Source organism: Mesitornis unicolor, unplaced genomic scaffold, assembly GCF_000695765.1.
Source record: "Mesitornis unicolor isolate BGI_N332 unplaced genomic scaffold, ASM69576v1 scaffold49420, whole genome shotgun sequence".
Classification (NCBI taxonomy): Eukaryota; Metazoa; Chordata; class Aves; order Mesitornithiformes; family Mesitornithidae; genus Mesitornis; species Mesitornis unicolor.
The window spans coordinates 24,846-38,638 of record NW_010157201.1 but is presented as its reverse complement, the minus strand read 5'-3'; the positions used below and the strand labels follow the sequence as shown (position 1 = coordinate 38,638).

The following is a 13,793-nucleotide window of genomic DNA, read 5'->3' as shown; positions in this document are numbered from 1 at the left end:
CAAGTTATTTACTAGATAATTATTTTCCAAGTTATTTCCAACTCATTTACTAGATAATTGATTCTGTGCTGTTTATAAAATATACTATATGATGACAATATTTCATAGACATCAAATGACCAAATATTACATAGCAACTGATTTGCCAGAGACATTTTAAAAACTTGTATATTTTGTTTTGGATTTCTTGCTGCTTTTATTTAGTGATTCATAATTGACCAATACAAACTACTCACGTAGCTGAATAAATAAACAGTTGAGATTTGGAAACTTTTATCCAGTCTTTGTATTCATAGCATTTCCCAATTGAAAATGAAATACTGAAAATATTATTTTACTTTTTTATGGCTAACATTGTCACTGTGTTAGCCAGTAACAGTTTTCCCCAGAAATAGTAAAAATTGGATTTGTACACCCACTGGAAACCCAATGCTGAAAATAATCTCAGATTTGTATTACCAACTGCTGTACTTCGATTATCCATAAACAGGACATAAGAGTTCTGAGAGGCATATCAGTAATGTACTGCATACCAGTACCTTGAAAGGGCGGCATGTTAGTAATTTTTAAAGTGTAATTGGGAAAATGAGTTCATTTGGTTCAACAGGGTAAGCCTGATGCAGACTGATCAAGTCGGTTTTCCAGCCTTCTGCTATCTAACTTATTTCTTCATTTTTGAATACTTCGGAACATGAATGATATCACCTCTTACACTGATAGCACAGTTTTCAAAATTAGGCAAAGTTATTTCTAGAGTTCAGCATTGTTAGAAGTATTCTTGACTTGGCCCTACAAAAACATTTGCGCTGAAAGCAAACCTGAATAACTTCTCCATTTGAGATATAGTGTCATTCAGTTACTTGGAATTACCCACATTCTTTCATTTTATCAGTTGTTTGCAGGATCAGATCTTGACTTGGCCTTTTTAAGTCTGGTAGACGCTGTTACAAGTGCTATTTGTTTTCCCAGGCTTTAAATTCCGCCTTGCAAAAGGCAGCAGAGGGCGCTGAGCCCCCCGGCGCAGCACGGAGGGCTGGATTTCTTCCTCCTGCTCTGGATTTCCCCGTCCAGGGATTTCCCGCTGCACCTAGAGGGGAGCCTTTATAAACAGGCGCTGGAGCTCTTCTGGTAAACTGGGGCAGAGCAGCGGGACCTCACGGTGCTCCTCGACAGAAAATAGAGAGCAAGGCTTTTGAGTTTGCTGTCTTTACCTAGTAACAGCAATTACAAATGTCAAAACAGATGGGAAGAACAAGCCAAGCTGTGCTAATAATTTTGCATGTGATAATGACTGGTAAGTTGAGGGCGGGGTGGGGTGTTTGCTTTATTTGTTATGAATTTTGTTAATTGTAAACTGACCTACAATTTACCTCTTGATCTCTATTTCTCTTTGTTCCAGTTGCTTTTACATTTCAGTGAATACTACTGTCAATTAAGTAGTTCTGTCAAAATGTCAGGAAGGTTTTTTTTGACATTTACTTTGACATTTTCTGTATTCTGCAATGACACAGTCATTTTCGGATTGAGTTTGTTAAAAAACAGTCTAGGAGTCAACTGCAGTATATCACTGCGTGTTTAATTGTTACTGTAATCCCTGACAGTATCAGTCAAGTTTGACACTAAATGACCTGTTGAAAGTGATTCTGCAGTTGTCCTTGGTATCTTTACTTACTACCTCTCCCCTCAAATGTTATAAAGTTTTAGAACCAGATCCACCTGTCAAAAAGTTATGTTGTGCCAATACATTTATTTTCACTGACAGCATTGGGTTTATGCCATTTTATATGAGAACTGTCTGTGGGAGTCATCTGAGTCTGTGTTATCTTTGACAAAAGTAGCAACATTTATGGGGTGTTTTGTAGATGTAAACCACTGTATAAACTTTTAGTTTAACCTCAACACAACTCTAAAGTAGGTTTGAAAAGGAATGACCTTGTGTCACAGCAGAATATGCGAAGCAATGCGAAAATAAATGTTAAGAATGCTGCTGAGTTTATGTATGTTCTCCCTCTTGTAGTTAAAGCTTTTGAAATGGAGATTATACCTGCTAACAGAATTGTTGCACAGATTGGAGAAACACTCATACTTACGTGCAATACTACTGGCTGTGCATCACCAAGGTTTTCCTGGAGAACCCAGATGGACAACCCACTTGGAGGAACAGTGAGCAACTATAGGACATACTCTACCTTGACTATGAATCCAGTTACCATTGTGAATTCTCATGCTTATCTTTGTACTGTCTTCTGTGGTGAGAATGAGAAAAAAGAGAAGAGTATCAAGGTTGAACTTTACTGTAAGTAAAAATGTAAAATTTTCTTTAGGAAGTACATATTTATAAAAAATCAGTAATTGTTTTTAGATTTCTTGATTGGTAGTTGGCTGATAACGCTAGGATAATAAGTGTGCTCTACTCATCATGTATTTCCTTGTAAGGTCCCTTTATCTGTCTGTTTGGGCCTCTTTCTCAGCAGCTTTCTGCTTTCTGCACTGAGAGCAAGTAGTATTTACTGGTCTTATTTATTCTTATCCTTGGCAATGCTTGAAAGCCAAAACATAGGCTCCCCAAAACATTCGTAGAACTGGAAAAAAAAAACAAATCCTTAGCAGTTTGCAGGGGTATGATTCAGATGTCTAAACCTACCAGCACAGAAAACAGAATACCACCACTCTATGACTGCTCTGAATGCCTATATTTGGGCAGCTGTATCAGTGCCTAGGTGCCTTACTGGATCTTATTAGATCATTTGTGATCATATTTCAACAGCTGTACAAATGTAATTCCTGTTAGAATATGAACTGCTTATAAAAGACCAGCGTGTCTTCACATCAAGAAATGTCTTTTAATAAAGTTGATACAAAGTCATGTTCTGAACACCTCTAAAATCAAGATGTTTGATGTCTGGATCTTGCTCTGAAGTTGACCCTAGAGCTCATCTCTGCTAGACTAAAGAAATTGATTTTATTATTTTAGCTTTCCCCAGTGATCCTGTCATTCAGATCAGCCCGTCCTTAGTTGATGGAGAACCAGTCACTGTTGTCTGTAAAATTCCTGATGTGTATCCTTCTGATCACCTGGAAGTACTCCTAAAGAAAGAGGAACAAGTTCTTTATGAGAAAAATTTTTATGATGATGACAGCACAAATACAGAGACCAAAAATGTGACATACTCATTTAATCCCACGGCAGAAGATGTTGGGAAAGAGATCACCTGTGTGGCCAAGTTACCAATTGCTAATATGGACTTTGAACCCAAAGAAAGAGTAACTTCTCAGAAACTGAATGCAAACTGTAAGTAATTTTAACCTAGGGCTTTCATACCAAGTCCAGTTAAATGTCAAGTTTCATGGAATGAGTTTACGAAGTGTGTGTTACAAATAATTTATAATCTGCACTTCTTATATGTATTATTTATGTAGATAATCTATTGTATTCAGTTGAATTCTGTTGTATTCATTAATGGTCACTGAGTCATTAAATACCAACTATTGCTCATTACAGAAGTTAAGCAATGCTTTAGTAACTCTTCTCTCATTCTCTTACCTTGGGCATTGGTGCTCAGTCAGAAGGTAAAGACCAGAAGAAAAATGGCAGCATGTAGATAAACAATTGCTTTTCAAATTACCATTGTATGCTTAGTAGTTCCAGCTTGATAGTCCTAAACAATAGGGAGACAAATGTAAGAGTAAAAAAAAATAAATTTGTTATTTTAGTTTCGTCTAGCTTAGCTTTTGAAGCAGCAAGGTAAATATCTTATTAAGTCTGGAAATACTGTTCCACTGTTACTAGAATACACATTATTCATTTTTTCTTGATATTGTGTGAAACGTACCTCTAGAGAGGCTAGTGTTAAAAATGTGCATGTCATTCCTCGTTGACTTACTGGCCTTATCTCTCTTTTGCTCTCTTCCAGTTGGTCCACAAAATACTATCATTACTGCATCTCCAGGCAACTCACCAATAGAAGGAGGTCCTCTGAAACTCACTTGTGTGACTGAGAGTAATCCAGCACCACAAATAGTTTGGAGAAAACATCTGGCTGATGGAAGCATTCAGCATCTGATAGAAAACAATATCCTTTCTATTCCCCATGCCCGTTTCACTGATTCAGGACTGTACATCTGTGAAGTAATTAATCCGGTAACTAATAAAACAGAGAAAGCAACTGTGGACATTGTTATACAAGGTACAAGTCTGCATGAATTTAACTTATACTATCCAATACTCAACTGGCAGCTGCCTATTTGATTGGAGGATCCTGAAACACTGAAAATTAGGAAGTTATGGGGCCTTTCTTGTGATGTATGCAGGATTTAGCTTTCAATTTGCTGCTGTTCTTCATGGGCTGTGCTTTTAATTTCTACACATAATTTTCAGCTAATTCTCTCTGTACTGCTGTTGTACGTGCATATCTCTATAAATTTCCTGCAATGCAACACTCAAAGCAATAAAAGAATCTGAGAAGGTGATAGTGCAGTGTGCTAATGTACATAGGAATTTCACAGGGACACCACAGTCTCTTTGAACTAGTAGTTTTAGTCATTAGTAATAAATTTAACAGTCATTTAATAGTAAAACTATTTGGGATGTCGTTGTTGTTATTGCTATGGCTTCAATAGAGCCAAAAGTCTCAGATGGAGCCTGGCACCACAACCAAAATGAACAGATCCTTGGGCGACCGATTTCTACTTTCTTAAAACCCTCTCCACCTTTAGTACTTTTTTATTAGTATAACGGCCTTTTCTTTTGTCATGCAGGTGCTCCAAACATCACAGAACTCTCCATTGAGCCTGCTACAACAGTTCAAGAAGGACAAAATGTTTCCATACAATGTTCCGCTCAGAGTAACCCTCCTCCCAAGATTATTTTAAGGAGAAAATCTGACAGTGCAGATATGGGGCCTGACAGTGAGGGGAGAATTATTCTTCTGTCTGTGACGTTTCTAAATGGAGGAGACTATGAATGTGTAGCGGAAAATAAGTTTGGAAAAAGTAAAAGTGAAATAACACTTAATGTAGAATGTAAGTATGTGTAATGTTTTCCCAGTAATTTCAAATTAATTAGTTAATTCTCCACTTACTTAACTCCAGTGATAAATGTAACCATCAAACTAAACAAAACCCTGTGCGTAAAAAAAAAATCAGCATGGTCCTCTGCTCTTCCCCAAAGAAAGAAGCAGTGCTGATGAGCAAAACAAAGACAAAAATCTTTAATGTAATGACAGTCTTAAGTCACTATCTGAATGAGTGAGAAACTGATCTGGCTTCTTAACGTTCTTGATTAGAACTACTTGGTTAGTACGTATAGGGTATAAAGAGTTTGTATGGAAGCTCTGATACGGCATGCTTCACTCATTCTGAGAATGAAAAAGAAATTAACTTTAGGAGGCTGATAACTTGGCAACTAGTTGGACATGCTGGATCCATCTCTAAAAACCCCAATGATTATTAACTACAGGATCCTTCTTTTCAGATGGACCAAAGAATACAATGATATCTGTTATCCCGGCTACTACTGTTAAAGAAGGAGAAACTGTGATGATGAAATGTACTAGTTCTGGAAATCCAGCTCCAGTGATCTCTTGGAAGAGAAAGAAGGCCACTGGGGAGTCAGAGAAAATTTTTGAAGGTGAAAATTTGACTATACAGAACATAAAAAGTCAAGATCTGGGTCTTTATGAATGTGAAGCTTATAACCAATTTGGCAAAGAAGAGGAAGCTGTGAATTTACTTGTTCAAGGTTAGTAGAAGAAGACAGAATGCAAGGTTTTTTGTTTTATGTATTTTAGGTCCAGATCTCATTCTGTGAAGGACAGGGGAATTCTGTAATTTATTTCAATGGACTTAAAAGGTGGCCCTAATGTCATTAAATCATTTAGCGAGCTTTAAACAATGAAGAATTAAATCTGCCTTAGTACAGATAGCTTATGCAACGTTCTCATGTCAGCTGAGCTTCTATCACTCCTTCCAATTGGCAAATGTATGTATGAGGCAAAGAAGCTATGCAGTGCCTATATTTTCTTACAGACATATCTCAGTGGAGGATCCAGATACCTGCATACAGAACATTCAGAGACAAAGTAAATGCTGAAGCTTCTCTATGGAGGGACTGTATTGCAGACCCTTGACTCTCCTTTATGACTCTGTATCCTGTTCTCACAAGCCACATTTAACCCGTAGCAAATGTTGATTCCGCAGCCTACGTGCTATGACAACAAAGTATCATATTCAGTAGTAAGCAGACTTCTCTGCTTTACCCCTGCTGCTTCTGTTTATTGCATGGCAACATGCAGTAAGTGCATTGCTTAGGGATCACTTCTGCCATTAATCTGTCTCTCTTCTTTATTCTTTACTTTTTTGTAGCTGCACCAAAAAATACACGTTCAATTTTCCCTTCAAGTGTAGTGATTCAAGGAGAAAGTGTTACCATCTCTTGCACATCTAGAGATGTTACATCTGTTCAGAGCACACTGTGAAACTAGGTGATGGGATCACAACCCTTGAAACAGTAGATGGCAAATATACAGGGCTCAGCTAAAAGGTACAGGAATGTATAAATGCATATCAGTAATGAACTGGGAGAGCAGTCTCAGCACATAGTACTTTATGTCAAAGGTTAGTTAAAGTAACTACTGTAGATAGTCAATATTAGGACTTGTTTTAGACAGAATTACATCTTCAGTTCCATTAAGAATGAATTGTCTTTAAAAAACCTGAGATTAGTTGCACAGGTTCTTGTCATAAGTGGCAGGATCTTACTGTGCATGAAAACTTCTGTCCAAAATGGCAGATGCACAAAATAATTGCTACTGCAAAATTTTTCAGTTCCACTTCCGCCTTCAAAAGTAGGATGTAAAATTGTGGAACCTAGTGAAAAAAATACTATTCTAGGACTCTTTCCTTTGCCTTTTCTGCATCTCTTTCTGACGTCCCTGAGGACATCAACCTCTGGATGCGTTGGTCTGTGTCCTTTAATGAACTCAAATAAAAAACCAGTGAATTTACAATAAGAAGAGTCTCCATATAATGTAAAAGATATGCAACATACTTCATTAATTGAGAAAATATTCTTTCTGTCAGCTGCTGTTGACTGCAGTGTGTGAAGGTAACTAGTGATGAGTAGTGTCTAAAGCTGCATGCTTGAATATTATAGTGAATCCATTAACTGGATTAGTACTTTGTGTGTACAAGCTGCTGATACCTCATGAGTTTTTTTCCTTCTGTTTGTTGCTAAATCCTACTTTGCATTTCTTTTCTTTTCAGTTCCTCCCCAAAATATTACTGTGTTAGTATATCCATCAGAAAATGTTAAAGAAGGAGAAAATGTCACTATTACATGTAGCACATACAGTAATCCACCATCACAGATGGTCCTGAAAAAAGTTCATCAGGAGAAAAAAGTTATTCTGCCATCAATGAATGGAACCTTTATACTCTACAATGTCACCAAAAATGATACAGGCAGATATTTGCTTGATGTTTTCAATGAGGTTGGAAACAACATCACAGTGATTGAGATAGCTGTTGTAGGTAGGTAGATCTATTGCCTTAAACTTGTTTTTTTCTTACTTTCTAATGAATTTTGTGTCAAAGTGATCGCAACTAGTTCATGGCTGATCCTTGTGCAACAGTACTACAGTTATCCAAAAAGAAGAACCACCAACAAACAAAAAGCCAAACAAAAAAAACCCAACAAAAATCCAACCAAATAATAAAACAACTGATGAGAATAAGCTGTATTTAACCTCCCTTCAGTAAGACTAATCCAGAGAAAGTTCTGTTTCACAAAAAGATCTACAAGTTGGGCTTTTAAAACATGGTCTTCTCCTGAAATGTTTTTTTCCAGGAGGTAGAAATGTCCCCAAATGTTTCCTGAGTAAAATACATTTTATTCTTCTTGTATTCTTCATGAACTCCATAGCATTCTGCATTGTAGATGATATCAGATGGATTTGCACTTGCATAGCAAGTTCAAGACCAAGATGGTGGCTAGGAATTAGTATGTGTGATGCTGAGTTACTAAAGCAAAAAGCACAAAGAAAAAATTTTGAAATGTGCTTTAGGCATGAAAGCAGGAATAGTGTTCCAAATGAAGGTCGTTAGTAACACTGCTTTTACAGTAATAAATATGTATCTGTTTCAATCAGTTTTTACACAATTTTTTTCTTCTTTTGTCTCCATTTTCAGGAAAATTGGAAAAACCAGATAAAATGATAGCACTGATTATCGTATTCTCCTGTGTAACAGCAATAGCAGTACCTGTGGTTGCAATTTTGATCTACGTGTCAAGGAAAGCAAAGATAAATGGATCCTACAGTCTTGTAAAAGCACTCAGGCTGAAAGTGTGATCACATGAATATAAGTCTGAGTTCATAATAAGCAATGTTATTTATTGTTGTGTATGGTTCTGCTCTTCTCTAACATACGGTAACAAACAAGTGACTTAAGAACACTGCCGTGTGATAGCAAATAGATGTTTTTTCATGTTTTGAAAAGTATTTCAGTATTTAAATTACAAAGAGAAAGCTAGCCTCCTGTCCTAGAAATTGGTAAATCACCGCTGTGTTGAAGCATGCTGAGCAAAGAGTTCCTTGGAGAATTAGATTTGTACATAGTGTATAATTTGTGTTGTAAATATGTTCAATTGAATATCAGTTTGTAAAACTGCAGTCTTGCTGCAGCTGTACAGAGAAATGTTCTTACTTCAAAGATCAGCATTACCTGAGCTGATCAGGTGATAGTATTTTATTATGTATTACTCTATAGAGTGAATGTTTTTAATATAATTTGTCTGCTTGTGGTAATGTTTGGAAAATGTTCTCTTTTCACTCATATTGCCATAAACTCTCTACTTTCAATGAAATTACACAATCACTGGGTATGCATTTCTAATTAATTTAAATTAATTTAGTATCTCAAGGCTCATTTGTGAAACATTTTATTTTATTCAGAACATGTCTGGGGTTACAATCTAGTTAGTTTTAGGACAGCTGAGGTATTTTTGTAGGATTTAATCATTCTCAAATCAATGTCAGAATTCTGTTCTTTCACGATGAGCCAAATCAGTCTCTTCATTTAGAATATAAGCTGTCGATAGATATGCTTTACAGATTTCCACTGCAAAATAAAACTACTAGTAGGTTACGTTTTTTTAACTAGATTTCCCTTAGTGCGTCTTTCTTAAGATTATGCCTGAATACACTTCTAGAGAAGGAACGAGTGAAAACTATTACCCTTAGCACAAGCAGCTTCTAGTGTAATGGGAAGTCCTAGCTGTAAAGGCACAAGCAAGGCAAGCAGCAACTAAAGGCATAGGCAAGGGGGAAAGACAAAATCTATAAAGCCTCAGCAATGGTGGCTGAGTTGTTTGCTGAAGAAATGCCTTTCCCAAGCTGCTCACTGTGGAAAATTAAATCACTTGCCTCATAACTTTCCTTTTAGTAGACAACTTATGTCTGCTTGCTTCACCCTTCACTGGTTAGCGCCTTCTTTCACTGCACGGTCTCTACAGTGTTGGCAAAATGGCAGTGAAAATAGTGGGCTTTCTGTGTAAATGCAAAGATGAAGGGGAAGGAGAGGTGAAGTTTGATAGTGTTCTCCCTTGTATCCCTTCTGCTGGCTAGCAGTGCTGCTTTGGCTCATCTGGTTGGTGATGCTCAGCACTGAAGGCAAGGTTGTGGGAGGTACAGGTAGTGTGGCTGAGATGTTGAAATACATCTAGTCTCAGCAGCCCTGAGCTACTGTGTTAGGCATAGGAAGGTGGGCTTGGCTCCCCCAAACTTGCACACCCAAGTTCAAGCACAAGGTTGAGCACAGATATGTGAAAATAGATTCTTTACATGATACAAATGGTAACAACTGCCCCTGATAGCAGTACAAATACAGATGTCTCTTGGTAGCTAGCTGCAGGAGGAGGCAGCAGTGCAGAACTCCTGTATCTTTTTCATAGCATGTTCAGCAGTGCTTTGTGCACAGAATTAAAAGTGGAGGTGTAGCAGAAAAATGGGAGAGCAGTGTGGACTTGGCTTGGAGGAATGTGAGCATGCAGTAGGAGGGTGCAGAAAAGATTGAAGACAGAAGAGGAGGAGAGCTTTGACAGGCCCATGACATAAATTTCTTGGAGGTGGTGCCAGGCAGATTTATTCAGAATAAATTCAGGCCTGTCTCAGTGCAGTCTTGTTTAAAAACCACAAAACATGATTTTTCCACTGTGCAAAAATTTGATGCACACACATTTTGCCTACTGGGTATAGTTCTGGTATATGTGTTGCAAGAAGACTGGTTAGAAAAGAGAGAGAGAAGGAAGACTGGAAAACAGGAAAGTACCATGGTACTTTCCAGCTTGGAGAGAGAATTCTGAAGGAGGAGGGGATGTGACTGACATTTTCAAAATTGTGAAGGCAGTTGATAGCAAACAACAGATGCAGAACTGCTGTTTGCTAAATCAGGCTATGCCAGAACTGCAGGGCACTCAAACTAAGGAGAGAGTGGTTTAATGAAAATAATAGAAAGTACTTCTTTACACAGTGAATGGTGAACTACTGGAAGCTACTGCAGAAGCTTGTGGAGGATAGCAGTATCACTTAGCTCAAAAGGAGAATGGAAAAAGCAATGGACTAAAGGTCCATAAACAAGTACTGAAGGGAATAGGCAGAAATGTACTGTATAACATCCTTAATCCAATGCCATTGATGCTGAGCAATCCTCAGGGAATCCTGCAGAAGGTAGATGCAGATTTGCATGCTCTCCTGAAATAGTGTCTCCCACTGCTGGAGACATAATGGGGGAGCTGGATCACTGGTGAGACCCAGTGAGGCCATCTTACGCCTTCTCTGAGCTGTTTTGGGCCAGGCCTACTTGGAGAAGGGACTTAGCAGTTCCTGGACTGTTTTTCCCTCTCCTGTAGTCCCTTAGAAGGAATAAAAAGAGGAGTGGGAGAGAAATAGGAATCATCTTGCAACAGCACTTTGGTGCTTGTGTAATCTTTCCTAGAAATTCTTCTGTGGGTTTCCGGTATCCTCTTCATCAGTATTCATGGTACAGATATAGACCTTAATGTCTACATGGCTTGTTTGCCCTCTTAGGGTCTCTATTAAGTAATTTAAGTCAATAGATACTGGCCTGTGATTCCAAGAGGGCCAGGTTTTCACCCAGAAACACCAAATGAATAGAGCTTGTAGTGCTCATTTGAGGAGAGGCTGCTCTTGTGTGGGCAGCAAGCTTCCTCACAGTGAAATCACAAAGAAGAACCTTGCCAGGGGATCTCCTCCCCCACTGCTCGATTTTCGGTGTTTTCCAGGGCGCTTAATGATTAGAGCAGAAGCTTGTCCTATGGAGGTTAGAAGTTCACAGTCATATAACTTCTCTTTTTACTGGCAATTGCAGAAGGAATGTTGTTTCGTCTTGCACTATTTCTCATCAAGCAAAATGCAGAGCCTCTGCTCTGGCGAAAGGGCATGAACAGCAGCTCCAGCTCAGCAAGCCCTTTCAGAAGGGGTCAGAGCCACCTGGAGGTCTAGGTAAGAGTCCCTGCTACAGGGCCTGTCTTTGTGACCAAGAAAGTGGTCTGTAGAGTAAAGGGCTGTGACAGGTCCGCTCAGGTTTTCTCTTCCAAGTTATCTCACAGATTATAGTGTTGTATTTTCCCCTGCCTGGACCTATGCTCAAGCATACCAGCTGCACTTGTGTCCTCAGAGTAGGGGTTTATCCCAGCAATACCATAGGGGATGGGGCAATGCTAAATACTAATGCTAAAATGAGCCTGGGTTTTTAAAGGTGACTGCAAAATCTCACTCCCCATAGCTAGTTCAGGATGTGCTTTTCCTTAAAATGTAAAGCTCAAACAGAAGGAGACACAATTTTTAAACTTCTCTAAGAACGCTTTCAAATTATTTTGTAGGTATACCGAAGGGAACAGTCAATATATCTCATGAGAGCGAGGATGTTGTCTGCTGGAGATAACGCTGCAGGTCCTGCGTTTGCAGGGACAGGCCCCCTCTGGTTGCAGGGACGAGCAGGGCCTGATCCTGGTGTTTAAGGCCAAAAGACGATCTGGTGTCTCTGACTGTGGCAGGCCACTCAGCTTCGTCGACTTGCTGCTGTGCTGGAACAGGTAACTTCTCTGAGCAGAGTGCATCCCCCTTTAAGGAATCTGATTTTGACTGGAAGTTCCTCACAAATGGAGAACATACCATTGTTCTTGGTAATTCGCTGTGCCCTTTCTGTTGTACATACATGGCCTACTTCCTAGCCTAATTTGTCTGACCTTTTACGCCTTTCTCCCCACATGATAATTGCCTACTGTAATGAAACTGTCTCTTATTTCTTTGATAAACTAAACAGATTGAACTGTTGTAAACCTACCTTTTGCTTTTTGCAGTACAAAGAAATTTAGACATTTAAATCCTAGATTTGTGCCAGGACTAACTGAAGGTTTACTTTTTTAAAAGTCAAATACGCGTTTTATAAATAGATGTGACAGAGGGTCTGGGACTCTCTGCTTATGTGACTTGAAGTAGGACAATGACTTTGGGTTTTTTTTAATTGCAATAATGAGCATATGAGGAAATCAGAATGGCTTTACTGCTCTTTGTTGTGCTTAATTTGTTGTGACCTAATGCTGCTGATTTTTTTCTCTTAAACATTTTGCCTTTCCTTTGAATGAGAGGCAGATATGGGACATCTGCTCTCAGCAGCTGAGAGAAATGGTGCCATAGGTGTTCAATGAATTTATGTTCCCAACACAGATGTCACACCTTGAACACACCCATCTATTTCAGACTTTTATGGTTTTTTACGTATTTTATGTCGTTCAGAGACTTACAGCAATGGAGACTATCAGTTTTAACAGTGAGGTAACTTTGATACACTGCTGCCGGTTGAGCCACAGAACCTCTTTGCTTTGGCTAGTGAAATCTAGTGGATTAAACTAGCTTTTTACATTTCCATGCACTTGGTATGCATGCAAAAAAACTAGCACTAGATCCTTTAGCACTATTTTAACATGCAGCTGAAGAGAAAACTTCAAAAATTGGAGTTGGGGTATTTACTGGCATTGTATCTTGACCTAATTGTATCTTGACCATTGTATCTTAAACTAATGGGCTTAAGCAACAAAATCTTACCACAAATGGTGCGTTTGTTTTCTTCTTTCAATTTCAGAGAAACATCTAAAATAGAGTTAAAACACAACTGCCTGAAGTTTTAAAATTACATCAGAAATGTGAATGCTATTGTTTCTATTGATTCCCTGTTCAACTAAAATTTAGGAACATTTTGTCCCTCCATATATATCCAAGCATTGTAATGGTAGAGTGAGGCAAGACAGCACGATTCTTCACTCCTGAATAATTCATTCAGGCACTCTTATCTGAAATGCATACAGAAATAAACATTTCAGGGAGACAGTTCAGTTTTTGTAGATAAGCCCTGGGAAAAAGGAAAGAAAAATTCCTTCTCGCAAACAAAACGCAATTCCAGTGCCGTATTGTTGTTGAGTCTTTTGTTCTAGTTCATAGTCACAAAGGCCTTGGTGCCGATAACAGCAGGGATGGAGCAGATAGCAAGATTTTGTTTGTATTGATTAAAGAACATCACTTCTTTTGAGAAATTGTGACACTATTGGCATAAACCACTCTTCCCAACTTGTCTGAGTTGAAATAAAAATGATGAACATGACAGAATAGTGCTCTACGTGCTTTGTCTGCCAGTCAGAAAGTGGTATATCCTGTTTATTATATCCATAAACTTATTGACAGAACTTAATTCTTTGGCTTGTTCTCTGTTTTGTAGAA

The 13,793-nt window shown here is 38.4% G+C and overlaps 1 protein-coding gene across 1 annotated transcript; it reads left to right on the top strand.

The window, feature by feature from the left end:
• Nucleotides 1–1,138: 1,138 nt before the first annotated feature.
• VCAM1 (vascular cell adhesion molecule 1) lies at nt 1,139–8,451 on the top strand. Its single transcript, XM_010179079.1, has 9 exons — nt 1,139–1,294; nt 2,018–2,296; nt 2,975–3,292; nt 3,915–4,187; nt 4,759–5,022; nt 5,474–5,740; nt 6,364–6,426; nt 7,252–7,530; nt 8,188–8,451. The coding sequence occupies exons 1-9, from the start codon at nt 1,288–1,290 to the stop codon at nt 8,346–8,348; spliced, it is 1,911 nt and encodes a 636-aa protein (XP_010177381.1). The 5' UTR covers nt 1,139–1,287; the 3' UTR covers nt 8,349–8,451.
• Nucleotides 8,452–13,793: the final 5,342 nt, after the last annotated feature.